Source organism: Macaca nemestrina, chromosome 3 (assembly GCF_043159975.1).
Source record: "Macaca nemestrina isolate mMacNem1 chromosome 3, mMacNem.hap1, whole genome shotgun sequence".
In the NCBI taxonomy this organism is placed as follows: Eukaryota; Metazoa; Chordata; class Mammalia; order Primates; family Cercopithecidae; genus Macaca; species Macaca nemestrina.
Window position 1 is genome coordinate 45,592,003 of NC_092127.1, and position 19,835 is coordinate 45,611,837.

At 37.5% G+C, this 19,835-nt stretch overlaps 1 protein-coding gene across 2 annotated transcripts in view; it reads left to right on the plus strand.

Annotated features, from left to right (window-relative positions):
- Nucleotides 1–1,133: 1,133 nt before the first annotated feature.
- LOC105463396 (glycophorin A (MNS blood group)) overlaps nt 1,134–19,835 on the plus strand; it is a 38,973-nt gene continuing 20,271 nt past the window's right edge. Inside the window, exon 1 of one of the 2 annotated variants that reach the window (XM_011710457.3) lies at nt 1,134–1,297. In XM_011710457.3, coding sequence (XP_011708759.2) covers nt 1,261–1,297 — 37 coding nt within the window. In that variant the 5' untranslated portion in view covers nt 1,134–1,260. Of the gene's footprint in view, nt 1,298–19,276; nt 19,371–19,835 lie in introns of those variants that run through there. The other variant, XM_071092980.1, reaches the window with a different exon arrangement.

Below are 19,835 nucleotides of genomic sequence, written 5' to 3' on the forward strand. Positions count from 1 at the left end.
TTATAAAATGTGCTGCAGTTGTTTTACATGAATTGGCAGGGCTTTGAGAGGCACTCTGGATCCTTGTCCTGCTTCTCAGATTACCCCCTCTGTGTCATTCATTGTTCCGTCTCCCCCAAGTCTGCATCTCCACTCCCTCCATCCACTAGTCCCTCAACCTCAGGCTCCTCCCTCTCTGGGATGCTCTGCAGATACTTATCTCCATCTTTTCTCCAATAAATAATTTTTTTTTTCCTCTGTGGCCCAGTTTCCTGAAGCTGCAAACATTAACTTCCTAAATGATTTTTTTAAACCACACTTTGGGTAAATATGTATGATATACGTGGCAAATTGCTCACATAGCAAATTGATTTTCTGGGTCAGGCAGGAAAGACTTTCACAAAAATCTTACAGGAAGTAAGATGATTTAGATGGAGTACCCAATCACCTTCTGTTGAACCATTTCAGACCTAATTTATATTTTTTGTTCTGCCTCCCTTTAAAATTGAGCTTCCTCACATTTCCATAGCCTTCACTTTAACCTACTTTAATGATAGGGTTTTTGGTGTGTTGGGTTTTGTTTCTGACTGTTTGCATTTATTGTCTTGGTATTCACTTATGCTTACTTAGCAAGGTATATTTCAGAGAGAAACAGCTCACTGGCTTCATAGCTGTGCAGGCACTAGCTCTTCAGTTCAAATTCTATTTTCAATGAAAGATTTGTTGCATCTCACATCTCTTACATTGCTGTGTGACTCACCATGAGTTTGGGAGTCTTTCAGAACCTCAGAACACTCAAATGATTTAAATTTCTCAAACATGTTCATTTCACATATAGGAAGTCACTTTTGTTTGGATCACAGGGTCTCGACATTAGAAATGAGAAGCTCCATGGCTCCACAACAGCTGCCTCAGCCTGGCACGTGCCCTGGCCTCAGAGATTCACAGTCCAGTTCTTTGTCCAGTTGGGTGGCACCCGTCTACCACCTTGCCATGCCCACTTAACTTATGCAAAGTTAATATCACAAGTAGAAGCCTGTTCCTTGCAGTGAAAATTTTACTTGCCACTTTCATAGCCCCAAGATATCCGTGTATCTTTATTAACAGGCGCTTAACAACTTGCGTCATTTAAAATGCCTCCCCTGCCTATCAGCTGATGATGGCCGCAGGAAGGTGGGCCTGGAAGATAACAGCTAGCAGGCTAAGGCCAGACACTGACACTTGCAGTTGTCTTTGGTAGTTTTTTTGCACTAACTTTAGGAGCCAGCTCATGATCTCAGGATGTATGGAAAAATAATCTTTGTATTACTATTGTCAGGTAAGTGACTTTATTTCATCTTGGTTCTGTTATATTGGGTATAAGATCATAGAATAAAAATATAAACTAGCCTATTTTAGTTCTATCTTATTTAAATGAATAAATGAGTAGTATCTCCTATTCCAGTCTGGTGGATGGATTTTACTGGAACTCAGCTACCAATGTGGGGAAAATGACACAAGGGAGCCCGGTATTTATGGCTGAATCCAGTTTTCTAGTATGAGAAGTTTACTTCAATTCTAAGTCTAGCTAGAATTAAAATAATTTTATCAAATGCTTTGAGAAATACCTCTGTGTGAATAAATGTATTGCTTTGTTTGAGTTATAAGGAGATTCATTTCCAAACTAAAGAGTTATTAATGAAGGTGTTGGTTGCTATATGGCTTTTAGTTTTCAAAAGGTATAATTTCCTCCTTCTGCCCAATGGTGAGAAGCCAAAAGCATGAACACTGAAACCATGGGGAATTGTTCGCTTCTCTGTGGGTCCATTACTAAAGTGTCACATAGGAAGAAAAACAAAAACAAAAACAATTCTTACTGGCTTAGGTGTCACGTGAGTTTTGGGAGAAATCTAAATCCATTAAAATAAAGAAATATCATAGGGTTATTATTAAATTGTATTAATTCAATAATTTGAATTTAATTTAAATTTAATTATTAATTTAGTGTATTAAATTAACATGATTTGGGCCTCTTTCTGAGAATATTATAGTTAAACCTCCTCTCAAGTGCAGTGTTTATGTGTTAGCAATACTAGTGCCCACCCAGCGCACAGGGGTCAGGCAGTTGCTTGAAACATTCTGAGTCTATTAGACATTGTTGTAACCCAAGTTAGAGCAAGCATCAAGGATCTACTGAGCGCTCTGTAGCATACAGGGTAGAGAGGTCGGCATTTTCTCAGATACCCTAGGGGAGGATAAAATAGTGTAATAGTTAAGAGCACAGGCATGAGGAACAGACAGAACTGGGTTCAAATCTAGTTTTACTTCTCAAGGCTGGGGAACATTAAGGCAAATGATATGCCCTCATTTTTATGTGTCCTCATCTGTAAAATGCAGGCAATGCTGGTACTTGCCTCATAGTAATAAAGACTAAACAAAGTATTTAATGGAATACACTTACTGATGCCTGAAACAAAGTAAAATGTTAAGCTTACTGTGCATTTTCTATGATTAGAATTAACTATCATGATTAGTATTAATAATATAAATGTTATTAAAATAAGTAGTAGCTACCAATAATTATAGACTAGGGAACAAACCTACATATGTGATTGGTCATTTTTGAAAAGTCAGAGAGAAAAGAAAATTACAGAAAAAAAAAAAAAAAACAGAAAACAAACATAGTTACTCTAATTTTTTAATCAGAAAAGTATGAAAATATTTAGTTTGAAGAAAAGAAAACAAGTGAAAGGGATGTAGTATAATATTTGCATATATATTCATATATTTATAGCGCTATTACACTAGCACTATAAAAGAGATGTATTCTTTGTGTTGCTCCATGGGGCAAACCATACTGGGTGTAACTCAAACAAAATTGAACACTGCATACTCTACTGGGGGTGTGCCCAGTATTTGGGAAAATTCTGTGTGACTTACAAGTGCCCTAAATTTGGAAAGGGTTCCTGGCAAAGAAATGATTTTTTTTTTTTTTTAATTTCTACAACTACGCAAGCAGATAGTGTGAATTAAAGCCTTAAATGGCACTTGATGAAGAAGTCATTGGGGCAAGATGACCCTGAAGGCTACAGTGGTCTCCAGTACCCAAGCTGTTATCATCTTCGTAGCGTCGGAAACCCTCCAAGGAAACTCTCTTGATGTGGCTACTTTATAGTATAACAGAAAGGTCTAAGAGCAAGTTTTTCCCCCATACTCATTAGCTGAAGAGAAAACATACATGGTGAAGTCTTTTTCCTTTTTTTTTTTCTTTCTTTCTTTTTTTTTTTTTTTTTTGCTATGAAAAAAAGATGATTACCTTGCTTTCTCTAGGAATCTTAAGAATAAAGCCGATATTTCTAATTCTAAACTTACCAGAGATCTTCTTCCAAATGGAGAATCCATTTTTTCTAATATGACTTGATTCCCAGTCCCTGAATTCCTGCACTCATTTGATGATTCAGTCATTACATGTCAGATTGTGAACCAGGCACTGAGCCCACAGCAGGAAGACAAATGGGCTCCGATGGAGGATACTTGGAGGGTGGGCACAGTGGGTGGTGGGAGGGAACACAGATAATAAACAGAACAACAACTATCTTATTAAAATAAGATAAAAACAGTCAAAAATAACACAAAGCATATAAAAGCAGGTAAGATGATAAACATGAATGCCGAAAACTGCTTAAGAAAAGGGTAGCAGGGAATTATTTTCTGAGTAGGTGATATTTATGCTAAATGTAGAACAAGGAGACAGCGCTAATCCCGAAAATTCTGGGAAAAGAGGACAGATGGCAGAGGGAAGAGCAAGAGCAAAAATTCTGAGACAGGAGGTAAGTTAGTGTTTTCAAGGAAAAGCTGGAGCTTTTATCTGAAAATCAGATTCTGAAGCTAAGAACCAATTTGAAAATACAGTACTATATCACTTCAACTAGGAAATTATGGCATAAACCAGGAGTCTCCAAAAGTTTTGGTTTTACTTAAAAATTCATACAAAATTTGCATTCTAGATCATAATATACTAATTTAATGGGAGGAAACAAAGGGACTGGTATGATATCATCATGCCTACTTTATTCATCCGTGTATCCCCAGAATCTAGCACAGTTCCCGATTAGGACTTATAGTAGCATATTGGTTGAGTAAGCAAGGAAGGAAGTGAAGGGAGGGAGAAGGAGAGATAAGCAGAGAGGGAGAGGAAGGAAGAAAGAAAAGAAGGAAAAAAAGAAGGAAGGAAAGAAGAGAGGAGGGAGAGAGAGAGGGAGGCAAGAAGGGAGAAGAGAGAAGGGAAGGGAAGAGACAGAAGGAAGGGGAGGAGGAAAGGAAAGAGGAAATACTTGTTTTCATCTGGTTAGACACAGTGAGTGCTCCGCACAGACAGATCATTATTACCCTGTGCATCTGATTCACACCCCTGCAGGTACATCAGTCTAAAAAGCACATGTTAAGTGAAGAAACAAGGTGTCTCTCTTTTTTTTTTTTTTTTTTTTTTCAGGGATCCAAGAAGAGAGCCTTGCTAGCCTGTCTATTTAATTGGTACAGGAAAGAGTTACAGGAACTGTATGCCAGGGAATACGTGACTATAAATTCTTTAAAAGAAAAACCTGTGTCTTCACTTATGTGTCCCACACATTGTCAGCCACATAGTAGACAGTCAATATCAACTACTCAAAATGACAAATGGCAAATGACCAGAATTTTGTGGCAGACTAGCTTGGCCATGAAAAATCATTTAACACTTGTGGACCTCAGTTTTCTTATGCCTATTTTATAAAGCACCGAGTAGATGGTATCTGCAATCATTTTTCATCTGTAAACCCCAACAAATCCCCAAAATTCAGCCTAAGATGAGCTGGACTAGTTGCCAAACCTATAAATATCTTTTGTATGGTGTGAAATAGGGTTTTTAGAAAGAAACGGACACCCACTGTGAACTCCTTTGCAGACAAGGTCTGAATAGAGGAGAAAGTAGGGATGGCATCTCAAACTTACTTTACAGTTATTTTAAATTAGGAAATTTAGCTTAACATTCTTGTGATAAATTTCTTTTCACCTTGGTTTCTAGAAGATTATTCAAAACAGCTGTGAGCCTATTTGAGCAGTATATTTTTGAGGAATTTCCCCCAAGTTATCTTTGTAGGTTATATTTTGACACCAACTGCAAATGTAATATCTTTTGCCCAAAAAAAACCCCAAACCTACTTACATGGTGCTGACAAAATCAGGCTGGACCTACCTTTTTACATCATAGATTTCCAGCCATTATTATCATATCCACATCTTTAGTAAGTACCTATCTGTGTAGTTTTCTGTGATAAATGAGTTAGACTAAAACTAAGCAAAAATGTTGAAAAAAATATTCCGGGTTTATCTCTGGGTGTTGGGATTGTAAGGTATTTTTTTCTTATTTTAAATACTTCCTAAATTTTCTGCAAAGAGAACCATACAATATAATCAGGACAAGTTTCAATATGTTTTAAAAAGTAAACTGAACAAACACAATCTCTGCTTTCTAAGAAGTCTTTAATTTTTGTACATTGGTCATAGACTATGACCTATACAATTTATTTGGGATATTTATTAAAATTTCTGTCTAACCCAAATTATTATATGTAAGCACTAGAAAAATGCTGTCATCTTTGTTTGTAGTGTACAAAGTTCTATAAATAGCTATTTAATCAACTTTGGTATTTCCATCCCTAGATTTATATACAGCAGGTTGGGTTCCATACAGAGGCAAGTTCTGAATAATAATAACCAACACTGATATAGCACTTACTTTGTGCCATGCACTGTTCTAAGTAATGTACATACACTTAATTTTTAAAACTGGAGTAAAATACACATAATATAAATTTACCATTTGAACCATTTTGAAGTGTACAATCGGTAGCATTTAATGCATTCAAAATGATGCACACCCATCATCATTATCTAGTTCCAGAACATTTTCATCACTCCAAAAGGAAACCTCTTACCCATTAGCAGCCACTTCCTCCAGCCCTTGGAAACCACTAATTTGTTTTCTACCCCTACAGATTTATCAATTTTAGATATTTCATATAAATGGAATCATATAATAGGTAACCTTTTGTGTATGGCTTCTTTCACTTAAAATAATGTGTTTAAAGTTCATCCATATTGTAGCGTGTACCAGTATTTCATTCCTTTTATAATGAATATTATTCCATTGTGTTGGTATATCACATTTTGCTTATCCATCCATTATTTGATTAAAATTTGTGTTATTTCCACCTTTTGGCTATTGTGAATAGTGCTGCTGTAAATATTCCTGTACTAGTTTTGTTTGAAAGCATTTTTAATACTCAAAGATGTATAGGGGTAGAATTGCTGGGTCACAGTAATTTTATGTTTAACTTATTAAGGAACTGCTAAACTCTTTTCCACAGGAGCCACACCTTTTCACCTTTTCACCAGGGTGTATGAGGTGCCAGTTTCTCCACAATCTTGCAGAAATTGTACTTTGTCATCTTTTTAATTATAGCCATTTCAGAGGGTATAAAACGGTTTTTCACTGTGGTTTGTTGCATTTTCCTAATAACTAATGATGCTGAGAATATTCTCATGTAGCTGTTGGTAATTTGCATTTTGCATATCTTTGGAGAAATGTTGGTTCTAGTCCTTCACCCATTTTTAAATTTATTTTTGTCTTTTTGTTGCTAAGTTGTAAGAGTTTTTTCTGTGTTCTGGATATAGAGTTTTATCAGATATACTATTTGTAAATATTTTCCTTCATTCTGTGGATTTTTGTTCTTACTTTTGATAGTGTCCTTTGATGCACAAATGTTTTTCATTTTCAAGTCCAATTTATTTTTTTCTTTTGTTGCTTACGCTTTTGATATCATATCTAAAAATAATTGCCAAATTTAAAGTCATAAAAATTTCTCCCTATGTTTTCTTCTAAGAGTTTTGTAGTTCTTCTCTTATGTTTAGATCTTTGGTTTATTATCAGTTAATTTTTCTATATGATGTATGATAAGAGTCCACCTTTGTTATTTTCAGTTGTCCCAGCACTATTTGTTGAAGAGACTATCCTTTTCCCATTGAAGGGTCTTGACACCCTTCTTGAAAGTTAATTGGCCATGGATATATGAGTTTATTTCCGGAGTCTCAATTCTATCCTAAGAATATGTCTGTTCTTGGAGCAAAATCACACAGTTTTTATTGCTGTTGCTTGGTTATAAGTTTTGAATTCATGAAGTGTGATTCACCAAACTTTGTTCTTCTTCAAGATTGTTTTGGCTATTAAGATCCCTAACAATTTCTTAGAAATTTTAGGATTAGGTTTTCCATTCTTGCAAAAAGCAAATTATGTGCATTTTAACTTAATTAATCTGTTCAACAACTCTGTAAGGTAGAGACTAGCCCATTATATGACAGTGGAACAAAAATATAAAGATTAAGTCAATTTTGCAAGGTCTCAGGCAGTTGCTAGAGGAATTAGTTTGAGTCTAGGCAGTTCCACTGCAGAATATGTGCACTTAGAGAATACGTTCTGTTGCCTGTACCATACCTAGTGATGTTCCAGGATTGACTCCGTTACTCTTACAATATTGTCACTCAGTGTTCTGCTTGTGCTTTTACCAAGCTGAAGACCTAAATAAAGGTTGATGGTCTGTCTTCCTCATGTGGTGCAGCTAAGGAACTCTGTTTGGCTGTCATGTTAGCCTTTTGCTCCTTTTTATACAGGCTATGGAAAATGTTTTTAAATTCTGGAGGCCTCCTTTTGATGTTATCATTTATTTCCCAGTCATAATTATATTTTTAGAAACCAAAATAGAAGGAAATAAATAAAAAACATAAAACATGAATAGTACAGCTATTTGAGGCAACCGAGAATGTAGATCATGGCACTGAAATTGCATTTTGCTAGGAAAAAGACCACAAAAGTTCTCCCCTTGCTACCTTTCCTGAACTATTCTGTTAGATTCAGACCTCAAAAACATTTTATCAGGAAATAAAGAAATGTTCTTTCAAAATGAGTATATGGGAATGTGAGAATGTGGGAATGCCTAATAAAATCTGTCCTCATTGGTTTGTTAGCAAAACATCATATAAATCAATAGCTTGTGATTGCAGGAAGATATATTTCAGATCCTTTCTGTGTTTGTTTTTTGCTTTCTTGATGTACCACAATTGGAGAAAACTTAAAATTTCTCAGTGGCATTGTATTCTTGCCAATTCGTTATTCTGCTTTGTATTTCTCGTTGCTATGTTATTGGGTCATAATGGTCCATAATTACTTAAGAATCATTGTGAAATATATTGCTTATGACACAAGTAAATCTTTTTCATTGTTTGTAACGTTTTAGCTCTTAATTCTACTTTGCCTAAGATTAATGCTGTTATTCCTATTGAGTTTTATATGTATTTATTTATTTATTTTGAAGATGGAGTCTCATTCTGTTGCCCAAGCTGGAGTGCAGTGGCAGGATCTCAGCTCATTGCAACCTCCGCCTCCTGGGCTCAAGCAATTCTCCTGCCTCAGCCTCCCGAGTAGCTGGGACTACAGGTGCACAACGCCATGCCCGGTTACTTTTTTGTATTTTTTAGTAGAGACAGGGTTTCACCGTGTTTCCCAGGCTGGTGAGCTCAGGCAATCTACCTGCCTCGGCCTCCCAAAGTGTTGGGATTACAGGCGTGAGCCATTGCACCAGTCCTAACATATCTCTTTTGACTCAATCTAAAAGTCTTTGTCTTTTAATACAAAACCATAATCCATATGCATTCACAACTGACATTTAGTATCTTATTTCTGTTGTCTTATTTCATATTTTATTATATGATTCCTTGTTTCTGCTCTTTTGATATATATACTATGTTTTATTTGCCCTTATCTTCTTATGTGTTTCTAAAGGTATATAGTCTACTTGTAAGTGTCCCATTAGCTAACTTTATGTTTTTGAAAGCATTTTCTTTCAGAATTCCCATTTTAGTGACGCAGCACACATAGAAAGTCTAAGTGCTTTCTGGAGCTAGATAAGCTGGATAAAGGTGTGCATGAGCCACTGGTCAATGGCTTGTGCAGGCCGTGAGTGCATTTCAGGTATGTCATAGGCTATTGATTGCCTCAGCCCCTCTGGCTGCCAGGTATTCAGATAGGGTATAACCTGGTTCATCAGGCTCAAAACATAGTCAAGTATTATTGAGACATAGTTAATGTGTACTACCACTCACAGCACACAGACTCACACCACATTTGTCTGAAATAAAATTTCACAAAATAATAACTTCGCTTATTATGTGCGATGTACTTTGATATATTCTCTTCCATTTTATACAACTTAGTGTTTTTTTAGAGACAAGATTTTGCTCTATGGCGTAAGCTGGACTGCAGCGGCACAGTCATAGCTTACTTCAGTCTTGAACTGCTGGATTCAATGATTCTCCAACTTCTGCCTCTCAAGTAGCTGAGACTCCAGGTGCGCACAACCAGACCTGACTAACTTTTTTGTTATTTAATTTTTAAATATGGGGTCTTGCTATGTTGCCCAGGCTGGTCTCGAGCTCCTGGCCTCAAGTGATCCTCCTGCCTTGGCCTCCCAAAGCACTGGGATGACAGGCATGAGCCACCACACCCAAACTACAACATAATTTTTTAGTGCCAGTGACAACCCACTGGACTGATTTCATAGCCCATTAGTAGAGGAATGCACCATCTTGACTGCATGTTGGAATTGTCTCAGAGAATCTATGTAGCACTGATGATTGGGTTTCACATCCAATGTTTCACATCCATAACATTCTAATTATGTTAATACATGGGCCAAGCAAACTATAGCCTGTGAATGGCTGGCCCCCTAGTTTTGTACACCTTACAAGTTAAGAATGATTTTTACTTTTTTAAGTGCTTAAAAAAATCAAAATAGGCTGGGCGTGGTGGCTCAAGCCTGTAATCCCATCACTTTGGGAGGCTGAGGCGGGCGGATCACGAGGTCAGGAGATCGAGACCATCCTGGCTAACACGGTGAAACCCCGTCTCTACTAAAAATACAAAAAATTAGCTGGGCATGGTGGCAGGCACCTGTAGTCCCAGCTACTTGGGAGGCTGAGGCAGGAGAATGGCGCGAACCCGGGAGGCAGAGCTTGCAGTGAGCAGAGATCGCGCCACTGCACTCCAGCCTGGGCAACAGCGCAAGACTCTGTCTCAATAAAATACAAAAGAAAAGAATCAAAATAATAATAATATGTGAATATTTTATGAAATTCAAATTCTGCTGTCCACAAATCATTATTGGAACACAGTCATACTCATTTATTCATGCTTTGGTTTACATATTGTCTGTGGCTGCTTTTGCACAGTGACAGAGCTGAATATTTACAATAGATGGTCCACAAAGCCTACAGTAGTTATGGTCCACAAATCCTAAAGTAGTTACTCTCTCTCCCTTTACACAGGAAGTTTACTAACACTTGTGCTAAGGGATCCCCACAGACAATTTGAAAAACTTAAGTTTTAGACTAAAGATTTCCAATCTAAATTCCTGTGGAGCTTTCTGAAGCTGCCAGGTGGAGATGGGCACAGGATGTGAGGCTCCAGGCCAAACACTCAGGCTGGCTTCCACCAAGCAGTTCAACTCTGTCTGTTTCACACACTGATGAGCTTATCCTTGGAAAGTGATTAAAGTAAAATTAAATGCGATGTGAGAGAGGAAGTGAGGGGGATTGTGGCTCTAAAACAAAACTCTAAGAAACACCAACATTTAAGATGGCAAATGGTGTTATTTCTAAACTCGTTCAGGCTAATATCCTATACTATAGCTGTTCATGTTATAGATAAAGGTGACACTAGAACCATAGAAAATGTAAGAATGCACCTCAAAACTCAGGAAAATGAAGTTTACGTATATTAATCATATTACCAACTGGAGCAGTTGTTCTCATTGCTGGCTGCACATCAGAATCCAATGCCTGGATACCACAGATGATTCTATCATGCAGTCAAGGATGAGAACAAACTAGTTTCGTTTCTGCAGTTTTTTATTATTCAACCAGTGAAAGGAAGTACCAGTGGTGTGAGAACTTTTGATAAGGTTTTTGTTTTTAATTAAAATTATTTTCATCCCGCCCAACTTCCTTAAGCCCAAAGTTAATGTATGTGAAGTTCAGCTACAGAAATACCAATATCTTAGACTAAAGTGGACACAGGTAAAGTATGTGAAACCCCCTTTTGTTCTGAGGATTCTTTAGTAGGCAGGAGTGACCAGATTGGAATATGCTTGGCTGGAAAAATTACGATTCAAGTTAACAAACTGTTAATAACCAGAACCATCTGCTCTTCCGTAATGTAGATTTGCCACTGCAGGTCACCCTACAATGCTATGTTAGACATACAACACTCCTACCCTCAGGCTATGAACAAGGTGAATTACTATTTTTATAGATCTTCATTTAGCCCTGATTTGTTGAAGTGAAGGCTTGCTTGAGAGTTAGTTGCATCATAATTTGGTGAGAATTTAATCTCTCGATGACACTTATTTGATTCTCTCATTCTCTTTCTGCTACATAGATCACAGTAGACCTTGGCAGACAGTTCTGTAGTTACACAGGCCTGAATTCAAACTCCAGGTCTGCCACTTAGCGGCTGTGTGAACTTGGGCAAGTTAGGCAATGTTTCTGATGTTTTTTTGTTCCTCTTCCACAAAGAATAATTAATATATAACAATAGGGTCTCAGCTAGTTGTTTTAAAAATGGTTAGAGAGATGTGTGGAATGAAGTAGGTGTACAGTAAGTGTTAACTACAAATATTATTATCTTAGACATACAGATTTCCATGATTCATGAATGGTGAAGCATTTTAGAAGACATCTATTCCAGGCCAGGCATGGCAGTGAGCACCTATAGTCCCAGTTGCTCAAGAGAATGAGGCAGGAGAATTGCTTGAGCCTAGGAGTTTGAGGCTAGTATGGGCAATATGGTGAGACCCTATCTCAAGAAAAACATAAAACTTTTTTTAAAGTTTAAAAAGAGAAACATCTATTCCAGTACTCTCATCTTCGAGGCCAGAAAACTGAGGCTCAGATAATTTCAGAGACTTGTACAGATCCCCCAACCATTTGGTGGCAAAGCCAGGAATAGAACTCTGCTCTCGTCTCCCAGCAGGACAGTGGACAGAAATTCATCTTGCTTTCCATCTGTCCAGGCTGAAGAATGTGCACTGGCCGGGATGACAGAGTGACTGATATTTTTCTCCACCTCTGCTGTCTCAGCAATGGTTTGGTACAGTGTGGATGACCAGAAGCTGGATAGTACAGAGCCAGGCTAAAAAGTTCAGGCTTCCTGAAGGGAAGCTGCAGCCTCCTAGGCCACGACACCTTTGAGACAGAATAGATAAAGCACCCTTCTCTACCAAGTTAGGAAAGGAAGAAGTGTAACCAATTAGCTGCATGGGGACTGCCAAAGCACGCCAGTCTGAAGATGAGCAGAGACTGCATCATTCCATTTGGCACCGAGCACACTAACTGTACCAGTTAATAGGCCATGCTTTTCTCCAGAGCCATTGGCTGAAGAGTTCAAACAAAAAGTATTGAGAATAGGCTATCCAAAACAGTAGGCTCAGATGCTATCACACAAAGCACTTTATCCTTAAGTTCAATTTTTCTAAATTGTAGTTGGCTGCTTTGGCTTAATAAAAACCTTCCAAAAAAGGAAAATGAATGGCCACAGACAGTATGGGTGTCTAACTATATTATCACAACTTGACCAAGATTGAACTTGTCAATCCTTTGGTTCAAGAGCAAAACAAAATCGTTCCCTTAAAATATTGCCTCGTGGGAACCGTCTTCTTCAAACATCTTTTAGCACAGGCAAGATTCCCATTTATACATTCATTCTGTCCAAGACAGTGAGATCTGGCAGACAAGGCATTGAGTTGGAAGTCAATGGATATGAGTTTTTGTCCCAGTTTTACCACAAATTAGCTGAGCATAACTTCTACAGATGCATTTATCAAGCAGTTTTCATGGTCATTGCAATGCCAAAAAACTGTAGCATTTAGAAAATTTAGTTTTCAGACTTGGAAACTATTTAAGGCATTGCATATGAAGGGTGTGTCCTTGTAAGAGTTTGCTTATGCAAGATAAGGATTCTTTCAGCTGCAAGTCAGGAGGGAACCAAAACTCAAACCAGCAGCTGCATGAACTGACTTTATCACATCTTGACAAGAGCTCAGCCACTGGAAGTTTTGGCATACAGAAAAACTCAAGGGTACTTGTACAATATCACGTTTTATTTTTATTGTGTCTAATAGCATTTCATGTTAGAAATGTTATTTATTTGGAAAAACTGAGTGGTTTGATGGATAAAGCATAAAGCAGAGAGCTAGGAGGCTGGCTATTTCCAGTTGTATTCCTAACATGTCTTGGGCCCCCACGTCACCCCACCTTTTTGGTACAATGGGAACAGTGACAGAAGTCCATGCTCTCTCCCCCAACACATGGGGATAAAAGACAAGAGAGGTGAAATGTTCTGGAACATATCCAATGTTATACAAGTATAAGCTGTGAGATGATCCAAACACAAATTTTGCGTATTTCATTTTCTAGAATGTATACCAATTCATTCCACCCCTCAAACCTAAATTATACAATTCAATTCAGGTCACACAGACTTACTTTGTACTAAGTACCATAGCAAATGCCATTTCAGTGCCTGAAAACTGAAAAACATTTAAAGCAGGAGTTTGAGGCCTTGCTAATATGACAAAACATACTATTATATTTTATTTTGCACTAATTTGCCACTTAAACATTAAACTCTTTTCAATCTGAGAGATTTGCCAACACTTGCCTGCTAGGTGCCCTAAGCCTCCACATCAATGCACGTTATACTCCCCTTTCTCCATATGTTAGCCCATGCTATTTCTTTATCCCTCCTCCTCTGCATCTTCACCTAAAACTCTGCCCATCCTTCAGGGTTCATCCAGTGATTCATTTGCAAGTAGGCGTGGAGTAAGGTCTTGACAGTATGTTTTTCAGAGGCCCATGCAGCTGAGAAAATGTGCAGTACTAGCACAAGGTCTGTCCATTCCTGGGTAGCCAGATGCTGGACACATCTTTCCTAACACCACAAGGTAAATATGCTTCACTTGGAGAGAGCGCGGAAATTTTTCAGGTATAGACTGGATGTGTTCCTGCCAGAAGATGTGAAGGGATTAAGAAACTGACTCTCATCCCAGTTTTGCTAGAGCAAAACACAGTTTCTCTCAGTGGCTACAGTATAAGGACAGTGAGGGCTAACAGATATAATCTAAGTAATATAATAAATTAGTGTGGAAAAAATCATCAAAATGAAGACTACATGGTTTTTTATTAAAATTCTAGCTTTTAGGATATCCAGGGAGCTCAGGAATTTAGTTGTCCTTTGTTGTATATACAATGTGCCCCAATGCTTGCTGACTAATGTAATAAAACATCAGAGAAATCTCGCCAGATCTCAACCAAGCAGTGAGATCTGGAAGGTGAGAATAACATTGGGGGTTAGCAGAATTAAGTCTCAGTTCTGTCTCTTACCAGATATGCTCATCTGAGCTAGTCATTTAATTTTTGTGAGACCAAATGTCTTATCTGTAAAGTCGGCAAGTTGGATTAGATGTTCTATAAGCAGTTTTCTAGCTTAAATGTACCTGAACTCAACAGGACAATACTTAAACTGGCCTTTAATCTAGGAATTACACAAGTAGATTTTTGAAAGCTAATTTAGCTATAGAAAGCTGAGAGCTCCAAAGGCAAAGAGATAAAAATAACTGGAGAGCCATCTCTGAATCCAGTCCCTAAGCAGTTTTGGCAAACTAAAGTTTGCTGTTCAATGGTTACGAGTTTGCTTAAACGCTTTCTACCCAGTTTACTGAACTAAATATGCTATAGTAAAAAGTCCTATTCAAACACCATCTTCTCGCAGATATTTTGCAGGTTTTCAGAATTGAATATGTCCACAGATATCTATTAGCTGGTTAGGGTCTTAGGAATCTAGGAGAGCCAAGTAGCTGTACAAGCTGTTACTATCAAGTGTAGTTTTGAACATTCTTGGTGACTTTAAGGGATCGTATTGTGGAAATTTGGTTTCCTTACCTTGAATTTTGAATGAAGCTTTAGCATTTGAGGATGTTTCTTTTGTTTCTCCTTCCAGGTAAGTGATTTTTTTTTTCAACCAGATACTGGTTTATTTAATTTGAAGCTATTGATGAAATTCTTTAAAATGCCCCCATGTGATTCTACTCCGGAATAACTAACAAATTATTTAAAAGTTAATTAATACTAGAAAATATGAAAAGTCATTTTTTATGAGAATTATTGTTCTTTCAAGATGACACTGTTTTGTAAACGATAGACTTCCAATAACAAGACCCTGTGCCTTCCTCTTACCACTAAGCAAGCATGGGTATTAATTCCTATTGAAAGGCTTATGTTATCTTTTTTCCAGAAATGGAAGAAAAATGAACTATTAAAAAGGTCATTTTATAGGTCAGCTACCATTATTAGATTGTTGAGGAAATGAGATTAAAAAACAATTTTTATCAAATTATCTTTAGGGCATTTATATGTTTATTTTCTTACTGTGTTGACTTAAGTGACTATGAGAAGTTGTATCAGAGCAACTGATTCTGGAGAATTAAAGCGAATATTTCTAAGAACATAAGTGGCAACTTTCAGTCTCAAATCAATTTGGCCACCAATCAGTTTTTGTAAGGGTACAAATAGGACATAACATGCTCAGATGGGACGTGGATAAAGTGTATACAATTTTACATTGAGGAAAGTGTGTCAATGTGTTACTTTCAATGTTAGAAATTCCCAAGTTCTGACAGTAGTTCAGAGCCTTGTCAAAAGCCAGAGTGGAGGCATATAGATCCAGCTGGAAAGAGAGGCATTGTGGTCTAACTTAGGACAAATTTTAAAGCCAGTGTTAGGGTCTGAGTCCAGCTTTGTAAACTTGAGTACAGTATTTGATCTCTGGGGTTTCAGCCTTGACTTCAGAACAAAATTTCCACCAAGTGCTCTTTTACCGTGAGGAGTGGCTGTTGAAGAAGAAAGAAGTCTAGCTATTTGCTAGAGTGTTAAAATTGTTTTCATTAAGCTCAAAACTTATGTAAATAAGTTCTCTCTCCCTAAGCATGTTTTCATTTTTATAAAAAAGTTACATATACTTTGCTTGTCAATTTAAAATACTTTTCACCTTCTCTGACTTCATTTAAAATTAAAATAATTAAAGTGCCAATTTTAAGAGATGTTAGCTCCCATTGCTCGTTCTTTGCCATGTTCTTTTCACAGCCTGCTATAATTTTCTGCCCTCTTTAAAGCCTCAGGCTATAGGCCTTCTCCACCAAAGGAATGTTAAGGAGTGATAAGGACCTTCTGTGAGCAGGAGTGGCTTGTTTGCAAAGGGATTGCTTATCTTGGCCACTCTTGAACACAAGATGGGACCCTCTACTGCAAAGCTCCAGCATGTTTTCTTCCCCCAAGTTATCCTCCATACTACTGACAGTGATTTTCCCCAAGTAAAAAACTGCTTCAAACCCTTCATTGTCTTTCCACTGCCTTAAAGATAAAGTCCAAATTCTAGAGTGTGACTCACAACATTTGGTGCCTCACCACCTCTTCAACCTCTCATTTGCTGTTCACCCATTTCTCTATCCATCTCCTTCTCACACCTTGTGCTGCAGCCACATAGATAACCTGCAGTTTTTCTAACTTGCAATGATGTCTCAAATTCCAAGGCCTTGCTGGTACCACACAGCATGCCTGGTAAAATCCTAGACTTCTTTCCAGATAAATTCAAAAACACCTCCATGAGGTCTTTCTACCTCTCCAAGTAGAATTGACCACTGTCTCCTTTGTGCCCCCACTTCCACCACCATCCTAAAATACCTATTATACTTAGATTAATAAATGTCACTCTTACTGTACTGGAATTTCCCTGAAAGGAAAAGCCATGAAGTACTTATCATTATATTCCTAGTACATAGTCCACAGCACATACCCCTCACCCCAAAAAAAACCTTTTGTAAATAATTGAATAAATTAATAAACACCCAAGGCCCCCAGTAAACATCAAGGCCTAAGGAATGCATATCTGGATTCTAAACAATCATAAGGTTTTACAACACCATGTTAAGCACCAAGGACTTCAGAGAGCTTTTAGTCTAAATGTTATTAGAGAGGCCAACGAAGACCTCCCAAAGGAAGTGGCATTGAACTGAGACTTGACAAGCCAGTACTTAGGCAAGATAGGGAGGGAAATATTTCAGATGAAGGGAGGAGCTGGCACAAGGTTTAGGACATGGAAAAGGTTATGGTGCATTCATAGAGTGAAGAGATATGCAGAATGGCTGGAGCCTCAAGAGGGAAGGGAAGGGTGAAGCTATAAAGATGGGAGGCAAGCAGGACTGGACCATGCAGAGTCTTGCAGGTGTTCACAAAGAAAATTACAGCACCCTCCCATAGACTGAACACACCTCTCTACCTGAACCCCTGGAATTCTGACTCAGGAAGTTCCTAACATCCTGCTGAACAGTTGGGAAACTTGTACTCATAGTCAAAACTACTAGATGGCATTTACAGACTAAGTTTTGTGTAATCTTTTTTTTTACTTTTTTTTTCCTTCTTTTAGCAAAAGTATGCTTGCTTTTGAAATGTTGAAAATATTTTGTTGATCTTAAAATGATGCTTATTTTTCCAGATGCTTGCATTCATTCTGCAGGTGCTGTTTTGTCATTTGGCTTGTTTAATTTATTATGTTCACATTCAGATGCAATCTGAAAACCCATTGTGTTAGTTTGTTTTCACACTGCTATAAAGAAATAACTGAGGCTGGGTAATTTATAAAGAAAAGAGGTTTAATTGCCTCATGGTTCTGCAGGCTATAAAAGCAGCATAGTGCTTCTGCTTCTGGGGAGGCCTCAGGAAACAATCATGGCAAAAGGTAAAGTAGTCATGTCTTACATGGTTGGAACAAGAGCAAGAGAAAGAGTGGGGAGAGAGAGAGTTGGAGCAAGAGCAAGAACAAGAGAGAGTGGGGAGGTGCCACACACTTTTAAACAACCAGATCTCATGAGAAATCACTATCTCCACAACAGCATCAAAGGGGATGGTGTTAAGCAATGAGAAACCAGCCCCATGATCCAATGACCTACCTCCAACATTGGGGATTACATTTCCATATGAGATTTGGATGATGACACAGATCCAAACCATACCACTCACCTAATTCTTTCTCTGTAAGAATATGACCAAGCATTTATAACAATTAACATTTCATTTAACATCTTTTATGAACAAAGCACACTTCTCGTGCTGAGAAGATTCAAAGTAATGGGATATTGAAGTCCTAGGAACAAGTTTTATGTTTCAGAAGAGCCCATTCAGTATCCACAGGGATAAGAAATGTGCACCCTAAATGTAAGTGGATTACACCGAACTGAAAAGTGTAAAGAAGGAGTGGAGGATTAAAGGGAGAAGTGTGGAGAGGACGAAAGTTAGGAATGGAAGTGATGAGCACACCTGAGTGAAGGATGAGAGCTCTAGCTGCCTTTTCCAGTTGTATTCCCGTGCAGCTGAGCCAAAGGCTGATCTCACGTTTATTGTTACATGCCCATTTAAGGCTTCTGGCCATTAACACTTTCGATTTTTTTGGCTTGTTATTTTATTAGCTATTTTCATAACAGTTTCATAGCTAAACCTATTTTACTCAGATTGTATGCCTTTTCAAAAATACAATAGATGGTCCATATTCCATTATCTAGGAATAAGCTGAAGCTCATGTCTAACATTTATTAAGAGAGATGGATTATTTTTGCTCATGAATTATCTTTGTAAATAATTTTTACATACTTTCATTGACTCATAAAGATGTTTCTTTCTGTAATTTTAATCTTAATATTTGTTGAACTTCAAAATCCCTATCACCAGGTTATTGTTTAAAAGCATTGGTTTTTATGTTATCTTAAAAGCCATTATGACCGAGTGCTGAACAACTTAGAAACATTCAGTAATTGTTTTGCATGCTATTTAGTGAATTCATATGGCAGTCGTTTATACACACATGACGGAATCAGGTGGCAGGCCAAGTTAAAGAGCAAGGCCAGAAAAGGATTTAAAAGAGTGGAGAAAACATAGACAGTTTGGGAACAATAGATCATGTCTTCTCCATGATTTGGGGGTAAACTGATTACCTATCAGCTGATAAACAGAGGCAGGTTTTAGAAGTCTTCCCTCCGGTAGACTAATGAGAGGTGTCAAAGAAAATGTTTTCTGTTGTTTGTGGGTTCTCCAGGAAACTTTGAGCATTCAGCTGAGAGGCCAAGTTGGCTGCCTCTGAGAAGAAGCCCTTCCACCTCCACTGCATTGCACTTGGGTGCCATTCCCCTCATTTGAATGTCTCAAAGAGATGAGCAAAGGTACATCTACAAAGTTCAGGGTTCTGACGTTTATCATAATGATTTGTAACTCTGAGAAGAGTGAAAAATACATGAATGCACAGAATAGCAGATTGAAATATAAACCACAGAACACTCCTACAATAGAATACTATGCAGTCATTAAAAATCTTCTCATAGAAGAATATTTGACAGGATAGGGGTATCTGTGGCATATTAAGTAGAAAGTCATACTTGTAAACATTATATACATATTCATGTATATTTAAACACCATGATCCCAGATTTAGATATAACAACTAAAAGTTCAGATGGCTATATATCAAAATGTGTCAAATGTTCAACCTTGCATAGGCTGACTGTAGATGAATTTTATATTATTCTTTGTGCTTTCTTGTAGTTCCCAAATTTTCTTTATTGAATCTATATTACTTTTGCAAATTAAAGAATCTAATTTATAAAATTTTATAAAATAACTTATTTGAA